Raw genomic sequence first — 18526 nt, forward strand, 5'->3', positions numbered from 1 at the left:
GGCTGTTTTTGGTTGCAGTTTGGCCGGGGCTGGGTTTGAACCGGTCACCCTCGGTATATGGGGCCGGCACCGTACCCACTGAGCCACAGGTGCTGCCCTCAGTGCTTTATTTTTATTGTTGAGTAGTATTCCACTGTATGGGCATACTGCATTTGGTTTATGCTATAATTTGTTGATAGACATTTGAATTGTTTTGTTTAGTGTTATGTATGAGTAAAACTGTTCTGAATATTCTTTTTTTCTTTTTTGTTTGGAGTGACAGAGTCTCACTTTATCGCCCTTGGTAAAGTGCCGTGGCATCACACAGCTCACAGCAACCTGCAACTCCCGGGCTTAGGCGGTTCTCTTGCCTCAGCCTCCTGAGTAGCTGAGACTACAGGTGCCCATCACAACGCCCAGCTATTTTTTTGTTGCAGTTTGGCCGGGGCTGGTTTTGAACCCACCACCCTCGGTATATGGGGCTGGAGCCCTACCCACTGAACTAGAGGCACTGCCCTGTTCTGAATATTCTTGTGCAAAACTTTTGTGTATTTTTATATCTCTAGGTTAGGTAAATGCCTAAGAAATTGGTGTATTGAGTAGGTATTTTGTTAAACTGAGAAACCTGCTTGGCCGGGTGTGGTGGCTCACAACTGTAATCCTACTGCTCTGGGAGGCTAAGGCAGGTGGATTGCCTGAGCTCATAAATTTCAGACAGCCTGAGCAAAAACAAGATCCCGTCTCTTGTAAAAATAAAAAAATTGAGGCAAGAGGATCTCTTGAGCCCAAGAGTTGGGATTGCTGTGAGCTATGATGCCACAGAATTCTACCCAGGGTGACAGCTTGAGACTCTGTTTCAAAAAACAACAACAAAAGAAAAGAAACTTGCTAAACCTTTTCCTAAGTAGCTATACATGGCTTGCACTACGTGTCTGTCTCAGCATTTGGTATTGCCAGTAGTTTTCATTTTATGCATTGTATCATGTACCTCTTTGTGGTTTTAATTCGCATTTTCCTGATGACTCATACCTTTGAGCCCCTTTTCAGGTGCGTATAGGCTTTTTTTTTTTTTTTTTTTTTTGAGACTGTTTCACTGTATCACCCTCCGTAGAGTGCTATGGCATTACAGCTCACAGCAACCTCAAAGTCTTAGGCTTAAGCGATTCCCAAGTAGCTGGGACTACAGGTGCCCGCCATAGGCGCCCACAGGGTTTAAACCCGCCAGCCTTGGTGTATGTGGCTGGCACCCTAACCACTGAGCTACAGGTGCCGAGCCTACTTATAGGTTATTTGTCTGTCTTCCATTGTGAAGTGTCTGCTCAAATACTGTGTCCCACCTTTTTTTTCTTTTTTTTTTTAATTTTTTATTTATTGAACCATAGGCTTGATTGCAACTATCACCCTCCCTCCACCCATCCTCCGCCCTCCCCTCCCCTCCCCTCCCTCTCCCCTTTCCCCATATTCTTGGGCTATAATTGGGTTATAGCTTTCATAGGAAAGGGCTGAAATGAGTTTCATAGTAGGGCTGAGTACATTGGATACTTTTTCTTCCATTCTTGAGATACTTTGCTAAGAAGAATATTTTCCAGCTTCATCCATGTAAACATGAAGGAGGTAAAGTCTCCATCCTTCTTTAGGGCTGCATAATATTCCTTGGTGTACATATACCACAATTTATTGATCCTTTTGTGGGTCAATGGGCACTTGGGCTTCTTCCATGACCTAGCAATTTGTGCCCCATCTTAAAAAAAAAAATGCAATTTACTAATTGTTCTGCCAGCAAACCTACTATGTAGCCCCATTATTGAAGTTTTTATTTGTTCATTGTACTTATCAACTCTAGTGGTTAGCTGATGATAGCTCAGAGGCTGTACGTATGGCTCTTAAGCCAGTGATGTCTTCACCTTTTATGTTGGATCTGTGTTGAGTGGTTTGGAGACTACTTTCACAGATGAGGGAATGTATGAACTTGTCCTATGTTCAGCCAAGGACCAGAGGTGTTCCCTCTCTCCTCACAAGTGTGCCTCAGAAGGCACACTTTGGGCATGTGAACATTTTCCCAGAGTACCAGTATGATTGGGGTTTTAGAATGTTTATCTTTGTCTCTTTTACTGATCTTTGTGTTAAATTTTTGGCTCTAGGCTCGGCGCCTGTGGCTCAAGCGGCTAAGGCGCCAGCCATATACACCTAAGGTGGCGGTTCAAATCCCCAGCCCGGGCCCGCCAAACAACAATGATGGCTGCAACCAAAAAATGGCCGGGCGTTGTACTTGGGAGGCTGAAGCAGGAGACTCGCTTGAGCCCAGAAGTTGGAGGTTGCTGTGAGCTGTGAGCTGTGATGCCATGGCGCTCTACCCAGGGGATAGCTTGAGGCTCCGTCTAAAAAAAAAAAAAAATTTTTTTTTGGCTCTATTGCCACTAATGGTATCACACTGAGTGTGAGCTGTTAGTCTTTACTGGTTGCTAAGTGATTGCTCTATTGTTGTTGACAGTGCTCTGGGGCATATATTCCTCCAAATAATTGCCCTGGCACGTTGGCAGGGGCAAAGTATTGCCAATATTTCACAATGCTTCCCTCCTGCCCATAGAAATAATCTCTGTGCTGTGGAGCAGGCACTGAGGTGGAGTGGTGAATGAGGGCCTGCTCTTCACTAGCTGAACCCCTGGGATCCTCCCTATAGAGTAGAAGGCTAGGGTTGGGGAATGGTAGGAAGTGATGTTGTGGTTAGCATTGCATCATCTCAGCACAAAGCTTGGTGAGACGTGATCTCTGGATGTTCATTGGCTGCAAACAAATATGCAAAACAATAAACAAACCTGGAATAACTCTAGGAAACCAGAAGTAGCGAGAACTCCTATGCTGCTGCTGAATCCCCTGGAACAGCTCTTCTGCAGTACAGAGCTGTGGGGAAATACGGGACTGCACTAGCTGTCATTAGCTGTTGTGCCTTAATCTTCTGTCATGGAAAGGGTGCCACTTTGAGGCTGCCAAACAAACGGTTAGAATAGCTCTTCCACATGTGCAGAGCTGTGTGGGGGTGGGGGCAAGACATCCTTCTTACTGTTCTTGCTGAATTCTATAGGTTAGGTTTTGTGGTGAACCCTTCCATCAATCTCTACAGCCTTTAAATGATTGCTTTTGATAATTTTGACTACAAGTAGTACAAGATGTCTATCTGGGAGAGAGTCTTCACCTAACTTCTTGAACCACCATGCCCAATAAAATTGACCCTTGAACATGGGTTTGAACTGTACAGGTTCATTTAATATGTGGATTTTAATTCAATAAGTATATTGGATACTTTTTTGAGGTTTGTAACAATGTGGAAAGATCATAGATCAACCACATGGTACCCTAGAAATATTAAAAAAAAAAAAGAAAAAATTAGATATGTGATGATCCATAAAATATATGTAGATACTAGTCTCTTTTATCATTTACTACCATAGAATATAACTGTATATCATTTATTACCATAGAATTTTATAACTGTATAAAATTACTTCATTAGTAGCACAGTAATACATACTGAACTACTGTAATAATTTCATAACCACCTCCTGTTGCTGTTTCAGTGAGCTCAAGTGCTGTATCTGCTTTAAAATGCTTTGTGACAGGGCAGGTCCTATGGCTCAATGAGTAGGGTGCTGGTCCCATATACCCAGGGTGGTAGGTTCGAACCTGGCCCCAGCCAAACTTCAACAAAAATAGCCAGGCATTGGGCCAGGCGCCTGTAGTCCCAGCTACTCGGGAGGCTGAGGCAAGAGAATTGCCTAAGCCCAAGAACTGGAGGTTGTTGTGAGCTGTGACATCATAGCACTTTACTGAGGACAACATAGTGAGACTCTGTCTCAAAAAAAAAAAAATGCTTTGTGACACTGATCATCTCTATGTGAGCATATCATCTCTTCAGTAAATTGTGTATCATGGTAAAAAGTGATTCTCACATATTTTCCTATCAGTACAGTACTATAAACCTGAAATAACACCATGGAACCCACACAAAGTGCCTCTAGTGATGCTGGAAGTGTCCCTAAGAAACAAAGTCATGACATTACAAGAAAAATGTGAATTACTGAGATCTGTACAATAGATGAAGCAGTGCAGCTGCCCACCATTTCAGACAGGCAGGTCATCTTGTAAATAGATGATGTAAACTTAATAGTATCCAAAAATACAGTACTGTACTAAATGTATTTTTTCTTTCTTATGTTCCTTATGGTTTTTTTTTCTTTCTTTTCTTTTCTTTTTTTTTTTTTTTTTTTGACACAGAGTCTCACTCTGTGCTCTGGGCAGAGTGCTGTGTCATCGCAGCTCAGAGCAACCTCAAAATCTTGGGCTTGAGCAATCCTCTTCTCTCAGCCTCCCAAGTAGCTGGAACTACAGGCGTGCACCACTCCGCCCAGCTGTGCTTTTTTTTTTTTTTCTTTTTATTTTTAGTAGAGATGGAGTCTCGCTGTTGCTCAGGCTGGTCTCAAACTCCTGAGCTCAAGCAATCCACCTGTCTTGGCCTCCCAGAGTGCTAGGATTATAGGCATGAACCACCATGCCTGGCCATGATTTTCGTAATATTTTTCCTCTAGCTTTGTTTTAAGAATACAGTATATAATAGATATACAAAATATGTGTTAATTGAGTATTTATGTTATTGGTAAGGCTGCTGCTGGTCAATAGTAGGCTATTCGTAATTAAGTTTTTTTGGAAGTCAAAAATAATATGTTGATTTTTGCCTACATGGGGGGGGGGATTGCCACCCCCAACCCTAATGCTATTCAAATACTACAAAGTAATTTAAATAAAAAGTAAGTTTTCCTCTGAAACAAGTACCCAGGTTTCATTCCTACAGACAAAAATTGCTTCTAAAGTTATCCTTAAAGAGAGATTCTTGCTATTATATATAAATCTCCATAGGATTTAATAAGACTCAGAATCTCATAGCATAATATTGTCTTACTAAACCCAAAATGTGCATTAGCTTTCCACCTGTGATTTATAGTCTTTATAGGTTAATAAGTCTTTTCTGGTTTGAGTCATATTCATTGCAGATCACCTAATTTACATTATTATATACTTATCATTGGTAAAATTGGCTTGTATACTCAGATCAGAACACTGAATTATAGTTTTAAACATCAAACTGATTTTTTTTTTGAGACAGAGTCTCACTCTATCACCCCAGGATAGAGTCATAGCTCTCAGCAACCTCAAACTTTTGGCTCAAGCAATCCTCTTGCCTTAGCCTCCTAAGCAGCTAGGACTACAGGCACCTGCCACAACTCCCAGCTATTTTTAGAGATGGGGTCTTACTCTGGCTCAGGCTGGTCTTGAACTTCTGAGCTCAGGTAATCCACCAACCTCAGCCTCCCAGAGTGTGAGGATTATAGGTGTGAGCCACTGCACTTGGCCCATCAAACTGATTCTTTCATTGTCTATAGTAATCTCTCTCTTTACTGTAGTAAACTGTACACAATGTCTGCTGGTATAGTTATTGCTTTAGAAGTCAGACAGTGACATGAAGGCTGTTAAACATCTTTCAAATGCCTTAAAATGAGCAAATTTAAAATAACATTGGGTTGGTGCTAAAATTTTTATTTTAAATGCTTTAACTATAATAATATTATTATTTTTGAGACAGAGTCTCACTTTGTCACTCTTGGTGGAGTGCTATGGTGTCATAGCTCACAGAAACCTCAAACTCCTATGCTCAGGCTATCTTCTTGTCTCAGCCTCCTGAGTAACTGGTACTACAGGCACCTGCCACAATGTCTGGCTGTTATTTTAGAGACAGGGTCTTGCGCTTAGGCTCGTCTTGAACTCCTGAGCTCCAAAGAGTAGGGCACCAGCCCCATATGCTGGAGGTGGTGGGTTCAACCCAGCCCTGGCCAAAAACTGAAAAAAAAAAAAAAAAAAACAAACTCCTGAGCTCAAGCAGTCCACCCACCTTGGCTTCCCTGGGATTATAGGTGTGAGCCACCAAGCCCAACCTTTAACTATAATATTTTTAGAAACAAAAGGTACATCATGTTTATGCAGCACTTAAGAACCTCAGTTCCCTTGCTTCAACTCTGAGGACTATTGTTATTAAAAGCTTTTCTGTGTAATAGTTTTGTTTTCTGATTGATTGCTGTATACAAACTTATTGAATTATCTTCCCAAAGGGAGAAGTTTAGCTGTTATAACCTTGCTTTGCTGCTTTAGCTTCTTTTTCTTTTTGAGACAGAGTCTCACTGTGTCGCCCTGGGTAGAGTGCCATGGCATCACAGCTCACAGCAACCTCAGACTCTTGGGCTTAAGCAATTCTCTTGCCTCAGCCTCCCAAGTACCTGGGACTACAGGTGCCCGCCACAATGCCCAGCTATTTTTTGGTTGTAGTTGTCATTGTTGTTTGGCAGGCCTGGACTGGATTCAAACCCGCCAGTTCCGGTGTATGTGGCTGGTGCCCTAGCCGCTGAGCTACAGGCGCCGAGCCTGCTTCAACTTCTTATAGTTTTTCCTTAGTGGCACCTATTAGCATGAGGTAAAACTCATAATGGAATCACATCTGGTTAAAGTTAATAAGCTAAAGAAAATGGCAAGTCTACTGAGAAAATAAACGACCATTGGCTAATTAAACTACCATTGGCTTATGATAATTAGCCATGGTGCCCGTAGCTCAGTGGTTAGGGTGCAGCCACTTACATCCAGGCCTGCCAAATAACAGTGACAACTGTAACAAAAAAATAGACAGGCATTGTGGAGGGCACCTATAGTCCCAGCTACTGGAGACTGAGGCAAGAGAATCACTTAGGCCCAAGGGTTTGAGGTTGCTGTGGGCTGTTATGTAACGGCACTCTACTGAGGGCGACATACTAACACTCTGTCTCAAAAAAAAAAAAAAAAAAAGAAATTGTCTGTCATTGTAATAAGAGATGGTGAGTCATCTGTGTAAATTACTGTTGTAGATAATATAGCCAAATTGAAGGTTTCTAGGGTCAGCTGGAGGCAGGGAAGAAAAGAAGTGGACTACAGCTGGTTTTCTCCAAGGCTTCATAAATAACCTAAGGGACTCAGGCAGCTGGGGCTTTACATATCTGTAGCAGGAAACACATGATTCAGGAATTCTAGAAGCCTGGTGACTGATAGGTAGGCTTGTCTCCTAGTGTTGAGAAACAGGATGGGGTTGATGCTGGAGTTTAACAAAATTTAGTTGTTTGAAATGAGATGTTATGGGTTAAAAATTAGTATCCATGAGTGAATTAAGAGATGGACATTAATAATCACGTATATCTTCACCTTAGCAGGGCATTTGTATTGGTCTGAGATAAATCACACTCTTTTATGTGTCTCTAGCTACTTCCTTGAGTTGCTACCAGGTAACACAGTTGAAAGCTACTTAAAGGCTGGAATGGAAGACATTATACCTTCAGGGATGCTTTCTTTAATGAGATTGCTTTCCTGATAATACCAGGAGAACTGTTACTTTGCAGATTCACATTGTAGTCTATATAATTGCTGCTCCCTGGGACCAGACTACAGTATGCCTGTGCTAAGTGTAGCTATGATAAGTATACTGAAGGAATGGGAATTGTAGTGTGATGTATTAGGATGAAGGAATGTAGTTTTGAAAAAATGGGACTCTGAAAGATTAGCCTGGGCAAAATGCTATGTGGGAACTTTAGGCAGAGAGCATGTCAGTCCTGAATGCAACCAGGGGAAATGGTATCAAGGCCCTTAACAGATAAATTCCCAAAACATTATGTTGAGCAAAAGAAACCAGATGCATGAGGTACATACTGTGTGACTGCACTTAAATAAATGTTAGCAATAGGAGAAACCCATTTCTAGGGTTAGAAGTCGGGATATGGTTCCCCTTATGTAGGGAGAATGGTAGTTATGAGAAGGAGAACATAAAAGGGGGCTTCTGGAATGCTGGGAATTTTATGTTTGTTGACCTGGGTGTTGGGTACATTGGTGTGTCATGTTGTGGCCACTAAGCTATATCCTTATTGCCTATGAATTTTTTTGTGTACATGTTATATTTCAATATAAAGTTGAAAAAGAAGAGAAAATACTTACAGGAGGTTAGTTCTGCATCTGCAGTGGTCATGTCTAATTGCCCATAATTGGGAATTAGATATATAAGGACTGGGATTACATTATGTTCCCCATATCTCTGAGGAGTAAATATTATATGGCTACTTTTGAGAATAAATAATTCTACATGTACTTCCATGAAGCTGTTATTAAATTGAATAGAGGAAATTTCAGAACATATATCCCATTTACCTAAAAGTGAAACTCTGTGTACTTATTGCATGTATATAGAAAATAATCTGGAAGGACTCATACTAAATAATCAATAGTGGTTAGCTTTAAAGGTTGGTTTATGGATAATGTGACAAACTGGGGGATGTTAGAGTTTTATGTTATCTTTTTGTACCATTATATATTTTTACTGCTATAAAAAATTTTTAAAAAAAATTCCAAATACCACTTGAAAGGGAAATGATTGAGAGATGTAATGTTGCTATTTTGGTAAAATCTCTGCGTGTGGTTAAAAGAGGAAAAGGAGTTATGAGAGAAATTAGAGCTCCCCCAGGAAGAGTTAATATAGTTGTACTAATTCCACCCCAGAGGGTGAGGCAGATTTAGATGTACTTAGAAAAACAAAGTAAACGTAAGCACTTAATGTAAAGTAGAACTAAATTGCCTCTTGGATCCCCCTTCTAGTTGATCCAGAGTACCAGAAGGAAGCAGAACAGAGACATCGAGAATTGGCAGCTAAAGCTGGAGGATTTAATGACTTTGCAACTTTAGCTGTCATCTTTGAACAATGCAAATCAAGGTATGTGAGGTAGTCCTTTGTACTGGAAAATGTCAATTTGATAAAGAACTTTAGTATGTACTATGTGACTTTTAAGTGCTAAGGTTCAGCAGGGGTGATATTGACCTCAAAGTATTTTTGAATATTAGTGAGATTATCTTTGTCAAGTGACTGTTAGTTACTAAGCATTATTATGCAGTATCAGTTCTCTTTCTTTTTCTCCCTAAACCTTTTTTTTTTTTTTGCTTCTATATAGGTAGCTTAAATGAGAACATGATTAATGTGTATGTGTGTGTAGACTGTTTAACTGCCTTTTACTTCGAGAACATTTTTTTATTAAAGATACCACTGTTTTTGTCTTACAGTGGAGCTCCAGCTTCATGGTGCCAAAAACATTGGATTCATTGGAGGTGCTTATTTTCTGCATTTCGTGTGGAAGCTCAACTTCGAGAACTAATCCGGAAACTTAAACAGGTGATTGTTATAATTGTTTTTTTCTTGAGCATTTTGGACCTATATATTGAATTAATTAATGTATGTTACTTCTTACCACCCTTTCTATTCTACCATCCTCCCTTTCTTCTTGCTTCTTTGTATAGCCATCTCCCTGACTTCGTGAAAGAATTTTTTTCTATTTGCTTTGTCTTCAAATTCACTAATCTTTTCTTCTGTGGTGTTAAATCTGCCATTAATCTTATCCACTATACTTTTCATCTCAGATGTTATAGTTTTCATCTCTAGCTGTTGGATTTGAGTCTTTAAACTTTGTTTTCTCAGGTCATTGTTTAACTTTTTGAATATAATGTAATCCAGTTATAACATATAGTTAATATCGTGTCAATTCTCGGTTGATTTTGATAGACTAATCTATGTCCTCCTTATTGGTTGTATTTTCCTAATTTCTCAATGAATGCCAAATATTGTGAATTTTATCTTGTGGGGTGCTGGATACTTTTATATTCTAGTTACCTAGAAATGGTTTGATCTTTTTGAATCTTGCTTGTATATTTTGGTAGGTGGAGTGAAAGCACTGCTTAGGCCAGGGCTAGTTATTCTCCACTACTGAGGCAAGACTGTTCTTACTATTCTTCTTATGTGAGTTATAAGGTATACCAGTCTAGCTTATAGGAACAGGCATCATTCCTAGCCTTGTGTAAATACCATGCAGTGTTCCTTCTCATCCTTTTGAGAGGTTCTTTTCCTGAGTTGGTAGTTTTCTTGAATTCACATGTTCTTTTTTTTTTTTTTCTTTTTTCTTGAACTCATATGTTGATCAATCCTCAGCTAAACACTAGAAGAGGATCTTTTACCTCTGTCTGTAGTTTTTTCATTTTGCAGTTCTCTTCTCTGGTAAATTTTAGCCACCATGGCCTTTCTTGATTTTCAGCTCTATCTCCTTAACCCAGGAAATGGGTTCTATTTGGGTTTTTCTTCTCTGTACCTTGGTCCACCGTCTTTTCAGAGTGCAAGCTCGTACAGTTGTTGGGCTTACTTCCCTTATTTCTTGTCTCTCAGGAGTTACTGTCCTTTGTTGACTGATATACAGTGTCATGGAAATCATTATTTCTTTTATTTTGTCCACTTTTTTGTTGTTTTAGGTAGAAAAGTTAAATCTGTTTCCTCTTACTCCATATTAGCCAGCAACAGAAGTCTTTGGAAATGTGGATTTTTCAAATTGTTCTATGATATTCACCACTGTATGTATATTCTTTCTACAGCAAAGTGATTTCCCAAGAGAGACCTTTGAAGGCCCTAAACATGAAGTACTACGAAGATGTCTTTGTGCAGGCTATTTCAAAAATGTAGCCCGAAGGTAAGCAATAAGAGCTTGAGAGATGGACCAAGAAAAACTACTGTATTCGACTACAGTATTTAAGATCAGAGATTGAAGGTGTGATTTAAGCTCTGTGATGATGATGACATCAATTAAAATGACCTTCTGGGCGGTGCCTGTGGTTCAGTGAATAGGGTGCCGGACCCATATACTGAGGGTGGCGGGTTCACCCGGCCCTGGCTGAACTGCAACAACAAAAAAAATAGCTGGGCGTTGTGGCGGGCACCTGTGGTCCCAGCTACTCGGGAGGCTGAGGCAAGAGAATCGCCTAAGCCCAGGAGTTGGAGGTTGCTGTGAGCTATGATGCCACAGCACTCTACCGAGGGCGATAATGTGAGACTCTGTCTCTAAAAAACAAAAAATGACCTTCTGCATAATTGTCACTTGTGCAGGGGGAGCAGCTTTGGCTCAGAGTGGGGAATTAGAACTCAAGCAGGATATAAGGGGAGTGAGTGTAGAGTGTCCACTGTGGGTTATCATCATGTAAGGCAAGAGACAAGGGTTTATTTGCAGAGTGGTAGCCCCATGCGGAGTATATAAGCTATACAGGTTAAGGATGGCATCCCCAAGAAAGAAGTGGCAGAGCTTGAGCAGGGTGGAGAAGAGTTTTGGGGATATCAGTCTTGAGTGTAGTGAAGAAAACATCTCTGTAGGGAAAAGGTTAATGGCGGTGATGGAAGATTCATTATATACAAAGGAATTAATCGTAAACCTTTATTAATGATAATAGTGAAGGAAGTTAGAAATACTGAAAGGGAGAACATGAGAATGTGGTGTTGTATTGAAATTTCAGTGTATAATATGAAGTTATGGTTTTCAGTATAAGGAGATGGATGGATGGATTTATGTGAGAGTAAAAATAGATTTTAGTATATATAAATGTAATTGTGTTTCTATACATGTAAATATTTGTGTATATTTGTGTATATATAAAACGTAGCTCTGAGAGGGACTGAGAGCAATGATAGTATTGGCAATGAATATACACTTAGTGCCTAGGTCTTGACTTGGAACAACCACCTGCTTTTTGGAAAAGCTTTTTGGAAAAGCTTTTTGGAAAAGTTGGGCTAGGAAAGTGAAGGTGAGCCCTGAATGTCTTATTTTGCTAGGAAGCAAAGAAGTGATTAGTACAGGTTTGGGCCATATCAGAAGTACGTAGACCCAATATGGAGAGGTCTCAACTGATCAAATATGTGATATTTTAAGCATTAAAATTAATAATAGTAAGGAATTACAACTCATTTAATAAAAGGTAAAATCATGGATCTATAGTGATACAGATTAATAAATGAGTAAATTAAAAGTTTAATAAGAGTAGAATTTTTACATAGTTAAGCTCTCCACAAAATTCTTGTTAATTACAAAGGAAAAAAGTAACTTTGCAGGACAGCACCTATGGCTCAAAGGAGTAGGGCGCTGGCCCCATATACCGGAGGTGGCGGGTTCAAACCCAGCCCCAGCCAAAAACTGCAAAAAAAAAAAAAAAAGTAACTTTACAGTGGAAAAGCCTGGCAACTGCTACCTAAATCAAGCAAAGTGAACTTCATTGGTAATGAAACAAATCAAAATCATGTTTTTCCTGATAGAATGCAATGAGAAAAACATTACATTATTTCTGTAATATTGCTGCCAAAAATGCATATCCTGAAACAGACAAACTCAAATTGAGGGACATACTACAAAATAATTAGCATGTAATCCTTAAAGGTATCAAGATCATAAAAGCCAAAGAAAGACTGAGGAAGAATTCTGGAAGGAGGGAGGCTAAAAGGACATGAAAAGGCACTGCATGATTCTGAACTGGATCCTTTGCTATATAAAGGGCATTATTAGGACATTTGGTGAAATTTCAGTTTGATCTGAGGATTACATGTTAGTAATGTATCAGTGTTAATTTCCTGATTTTGATGGTTGTATTGTAGCTATGTAAGAGAATATCCTTGATTATAGGAAATACATGTAAGGGATCAGGTTATCAGCTTAACTCTCAAATGGTTTAGGTAAAAAATTTTTATACTGTATTTGCAACTTTTCTGTAAATTTGGATTCTTTCAGGATTTTAAAAATATAATATGTCTTGGTCACCAGTTATGTGCTAAACATTGAGCAGTTACTAAAGATAGAAAGGTGGAATAACGTGAGTCCTGAACTGTTGCTGATACTTGGCTCTAGTGAAGGACACAGATATGTAAATAAATAATTATAATGCAGTCTGATCTGGGCTACACTAAGAACATTTACAAGGTACTATAGGAAATCAGCTGTGACAGTTGAACTAGGACTATGATTTTGACAAGTTATTTGGAATGATATGTAGGAAAGTATTGAGGAGGATAAGAATTTGAAGTTAAGGGCATGAATTAATAAAATGATACATGAAATTTTCTAATTATCAGATTTTAGGATAGCAAAAAATCAACTTAACCCTTAAAAAAGAGATGTAGCATAATATAATATAGGGAAACTAATTACTTTAGGAGAACTATATTTAGGACTTGGTTTCATCATGCATTAACTCTGTGTTCTTGAGAAGGCTAGCTAATTTGTTTGAGTCTTAGGTTTTTATTTTTTAAGACAGTCTCGCTCTGTCACCCTTGAGTAGAGTGCAATGGTGTCATAGCTCACAGCAACTTCAAAGTCTTGGGCTCAAGTGATCCTCTTGCCTTAGCCTCCCCAGTAGCTGGGACTACAGGTGTGCATCACCATACTGGCTAGTTTTCTGTTTTTAGTAGGGACAGGGTCTTGCTCTTGGTCAGGCTGGTCTCAAAACTCTTGAGCTCAAGTGACCCCACCCACCTTGGTTTCACAGTGCTTGGTTCCATAGGCATGAGCCACTGCGCCAAGCCTTGAGTCTTAGTTTTGACCCTTTTAATAAAGGCTCTCAAAACTCATAGATTGTTTTGAGGCCTTGCTGTGAAAACATTCTGGAAGCTCTAAAGCACAAATACATCATTGTTGTTAATATTATTACTTATTGATCAGAAATGCTTGTAGCAGGCACTCCCTGGGTTACAAATGAGATAGGTTCTGTAAATCTGTTCTTAAGCTGAACAGATGTATATAATTTAGAACAGGTACATTTACCTATTACTGTAATAGCCCTTGTTCTTAAGTGTAAGTTATATATTTATTGGATGTTTGTAACTCAGAGACTTACTGTAATGACCTCCATTCGTGTGAGTTATATGTAAGTTAAATGTTTGTAACCCAAGTTACAGGTAAATGGACCTGTTCAAACTTACATACAAATTCAACTTAAGAACAAACCTATGGAACCTATCTTGTTTGTAACCTGGGAAATCCCTATAAACTTAAACCTCTGCTTATAATATTCTTTGTAGTAGAACATATTATAATTGTGTATTGTTGCACTTAATGTTCTTCTTCTGGTCTTTAGCATTTTATTTTTCTGTTTATAGGTCCGTTGGGAGAACGTTTTGCACAATGGATGGGCGTGGAAGCCCAGTTCACATTCATCCTTCCTCAGCAGTAAGTACCTTATTTTTAATAAAGGAAAGAAATTTGTAAAGGTATAAAAATAAGTATTATATGAATGTCTTCTTTTCTCTTTGAGGTTAAATTTACATAAAAAACATACACAGTAGAACCTCCATAGCTGACCACTCCCTACATTGACAACCTGTTTAAGTTGAGCTAATTTTCTTAGATTGGACAAGTACCACATGTGTGTATCAGTACAGTAGGTCTAATTCCTATGTTGACCAGTCTGTTATAGTCCCTCGGGTTGTCAATGTAGAGGTTTCAGTGTTTGTATATGTGTGTGTGTGTACATACATATATATGGTGGCCCATGTTTCCTGTTTGAAGGAGATAGGAATTCATTCAGAAAGGTATGGGCTTTTATTTGGTTCTAATGTGGAATAGGGCAGGTTATTGAATTATGATCCTTAAATACATTGTTTTATATAGCTTCATGAACAGGAAACCAAGCTTGAATGGATCATTTTTCATGAGGTGTTAGTTACCACCAAAGTCTACGCAAGAATTGTGTGTCCAATTCGTTATGAGTGGGTAAGAGACTTGTTACCCAAGTTGCATGAGTTTAATGCACATGATTTGAGCAGTGTGGCTCGACGTGAAGTGAGAGAAGATGCAAGGAAGAGATGGACAAATAAGGAAAATGTCAAGCAGCTAAAGGGTGAGTGAATCATTTGTTCTCTCATTAACCACTACGCCATAATGCTTTCCAGTAGTCCTTTGCTATTTTTGTTTATAAAATTTGTGAATTATTACCTCAGGACATCCTTTTTTCCTATGGGACACTTTTCTTTCTTTTTTTAAAAATATGGAACGCTTCACGAATTTGCGTGTCGTCCTTGTGCAGGGACCATGCTAATCTTCTCTGTATCATTCCAATTTTAGTATATGTGCTGCCGAAGCGAGCACTTAAGGGGCATTTTTCATGAAATATTAGGTCCCCGGTTAGGAGGCACAAATAACTGGTACTGAACTAGGAGCAAAAGCTTAGTTATAAGCTCACATGTACAAAGAGCTTTATAGTAAAGCTTGTTAAAGTTTAATGATGGATAGTATTGTATTTTCCTTATTTAACATTACTGGAAAATAGAATGGTGAAGAATTTTGCACAGGAAATTATGGCAAATAGAAATATTAAGCTCGGCGCCTGTAGCTCAGCGGCTAGGGCACCAACCACATACACTGGAGCTGGTGGGTTCGAATCCAGCCCAAGCCAAACAACAGTGACAACTACAACCAAAAAATAGCCAGGCATTGTGGTGGGCGCCTCAGTAGTCCCAGCTATTTGGAAGGCCGAGGCAAGAGAATCACTGAAGTCCAAGAATTTGAGGTTGCTGTGATGCCATGGCACTCTACCCAGGGTAATAGCCTGAGACTGTTATCTCAAAAAAAGAAAAAAAGAAAAAGAAATGTTAGTCATTAGGTGTTTTGCGGCAGTGTTAAAACATTGTGCCATGTGCTTGAATTAGGGTCCATTTTTATGAATCACTGGCCTCAGTGCTCTTAATGTGTTAACCATAGGCTACGTCACTTTTTTGGAAGGGCGAAATTTAATTTCCTCATTTTTTTTCCTTAACATTGAAAAATCAGGACATCTCTTTCTCTAGAAATGTTAACACTTCCAGTACTGAATCTCAAAGTTAAAGTTTTATTGGATTAATTTGTAATGTTTTCAGATGGAATATCAAAAGAAGTCCTAAAGAAAATGCAAAGAAGAAATGATGACAAATCCATATCAGATGCCCGCGCTCGCTTCCTTGAGAGAAAGCAGCAGAGGACCCAGGACCACAGTGACACCCTGAAGGAAACAGGATAAGCGGTGAACTCTCCAATTCTGGAAGTAGGAAAATCAGCCAGGATATGTGCTTCTACTTTGCCAGTTATTTCAGACACTACCAAGAGGAAGTGGTCAGCAGCTGTTACTAGCCTATGGGCGAAAGGCAAATCAAAGCTTATAAATCAGAGTTAATCTATACCAATAAATGGAATTTTCAAAGAAAAGATTGGGTTGCCATAGTCATAGGCAGTGATACATGTAACCAGTGAAAGACAATACATGTAATATTTTCTTCACTTCAATTCTGCTGGCCTTAACTGGTATCAAACGCTGTCATTGAGATATTTTCAAAGAAGATTGAATTGTATTTAATAAGCGTGTATTCCATTTGCATTGAAGCATTAAAAATTATTTTCCTTAAATCTCTTTAAGGCCTTCTTGTTGCTATTAGAATAGTGTTATATCAGGTATGTGACCGTTTCCTTCAGAAGGCTGAACCTAAGAGGTTTTACTCAGCAATACTTAGATGTCTAACTGTTTAATTGCTACAGAGCTTTATAGATATTTAGAGAAAAGACTTAATTAGTAAATAAAATTGCCTATGGCAGGATTCTTTCTTGAATTAATATTAATCCTTAAATTGATTTTTCTGGGATTATACAAACTCCTTTTTATAGAAAAGTATATTGTTTAAAACAGTAGCTATAGCCATTAACCAAAGGACAGATGATATATACACATACACACACACACACGTATATATATGAAAGTTCTTTTTTAGCTGTACCCACATACTTTTATCAACATTACGTATGTAGGTGTGACAGTGCTTTCAAAAAACCCCTCCACCTGGCCTATTCTGTTGCTTCCAGCTGTTTGGGTAGGAGGATCATTTAAACATCTGTTGTGCCAATCTTGAGATGAGATTTTCAAAGCAGTCAACACTATTTCACCAGTGTTTCAAATTGGAACCTTGAGGCTAGCTGGTATCACACTCAGGCCACACTCAGCACTTGCCCACTCTCATTTACTGCCTTGTATTCTAGTTATTGGTGTATTTGTCTATCTCTTCACTAGATTATATGCTCCTTGTGGGCAGGGACTGTGTCTTTTTCATCTTTGTATTTTTCATGGCACCTAGTATATTGCTTTGCACATAGTAGTCACTCAATGTTTGTTAAATAAAGCTATTAGTGTCATTAAACTCAAGACAGTATAATGTGTGTTTTTAGGTATTTTGTGTAAAAATTAATCTAAATTTTTTTATAGGTAACTCTTTTCTAGTTATTTCTTTTGGAATTTACATGGTTTTATGTTCAATATTAGAAACTTAAAAGACTTTATTGAAAAATCTCATGAGGACCCAAATCCATGTTTGTCCTTGAAGTAAGGTGAGTGGTGATGGTTTCTCTTTACCTTTCCAGCATTTTAATTTGTTCATTTTTATCTGTAGTGCTGTAGACACTGTTTTAGCATATAATCATTTAGTCCTGTCAGTTTTTCTTCTCAGGTGTATGCACCAGGGCATTTCCTTAGATGGGGTGTTGGGGAGGTGCTGTGTGCATTCTTGGAATGAACGCTCCCTTAATATAGTAAATATTTATTAAACATGTAGTCTGTGGTCCTTACCCAAATTTTATTAGTTGTTGCAAGAACATCTTTTACAGAATTTTTCTCCAATTTGGGATTCAGTTGAGGATCATATACTGTGTTGTATTCTCTTAATTTGAAAAAAGTCCTCAGTCTTTGTCTCTGACAACATTAAGTTTTTTCTAATAACAGTAGGCTGGTTATTTTATAGGGTGTTCTCAATTTGGGTTTCTCTAATGTTTCCTCTTGGCTGTGCACTTTTGACTGTAGTAGTACGTAAGCAATCCAGTATCTTTCCGAGAATGTCACATCCAGAGTTGCATGGCATTTGTCCCTTATTGGTTATATTAATTTTGATTAATGGGCTAGTGTTTTTATTTTTTCAACCTACTTATAATTCATAAGTAATTTGATGGGGGAGGTACTTTGAAATTATATGAAACATCTCATAAAACATGATCATTTGGATTCATCACCAATTGGTTCTTACTTGAGTCAGTTTTATTCTTTGGGTTGCAAAATGGTGATTTTTTTCTTAATTATTTTAAATATTTATTATATTACAATATAATTTGGTATTATATGGTATGGAAGAGCTTTCCTTGAAGGATGAATTTTTTTTTAGTTACCCAACTCTTATGCCACTCATGAAGGATGAATTTTTGATAAATAGGTGGATACTAGGAAGAACGTGGATCAAGACAGAATTAGAAAGTCCTATGGGGGTGTTTGATACGGATGGCAAATAGTCAAGTTTACTTGATGCATAGAGCATATATAGACTAGTAGTAGGCTAAAGATGTTGGTTGGATAAGATGGCCAACCTGTGGAATTTGGAATTATTTTGTGGGATATATGGATTTGTTGGAAGGGAAAAACATCTTCATAGTTTTTAGATGATTGTGACAGTGATATTAATAAAAAGAATTTCCATTCTTCAATTTCTATTGAGAAGGTTGTGAAAAAAGTATTAAGATCTATCAAGCTAGATCTTGGCCGGGTGTGATATTTCATGCCTATAATCCTAGCACTCTGGGAGGCTGAG

General features: G+C 38.5%; 1 protein-coding gene and 1 non-coding gene across 2 annotated transcripts in view; one reads left to right on the forward strand and one right to left on the reverse strand.

Moving 5' to 3' along the window:
• DHX40 (DEAH-box helicase 40) overlaps positions 1-17105 on the forward strand; it is a 53973-nt gene extending 36868 nt beyond the window's left edge. The window contains exons 13-18 of the mRNA XM_003795588.2: positions 8689-8803; positions 9148-9256; positions 10501-10595; positions 14036-14105; positions 14547-14775; positions 15791-17105. Of these exons, the coding sequence (XP_003795636.1) occupies positions 8689-8803; positions 9148-9256; positions 10501-10595; positions 14036-14105; positions 14547-14775; positions 15791-15930 (758 nt within the window). The 3' untranslated portion in view covers positions 15931-17105. The remainder of the gene's footprint in view (positions 1-8688; positions 8804-9147; positions 9257-10500; positions 10596-14035; positions 14106-14546; positions 14776-15790) is intronic.
• On the reverse strand, positions 14917-15023 carry LOC111727117. Its single transcript, XR_002774745.1, has one exon. It is a non-coding gene; the product is annotated as a U6 spliceosomal RNA (small nuclear RNA).
• Positions 17106-18526: the final 1421 nt, after the last annotated feature.

The sequence above is a fragment of the Otolemur garnettii genome, unplaced genomic scaffold (assembly GCF_000181295.1).
Source record: "Otolemur garnettii isolate 467f Iridium unplaced genomic scaffold, OtoGar3 scaffold00094, whole genome shotgun sequence".
Classification (NCBI taxonomy): domain Eukaryota; kingdom Metazoa; phylum Chordata; class Mammalia; order Primates; family Galagidae; genus Otolemur; species Otolemur garnettii.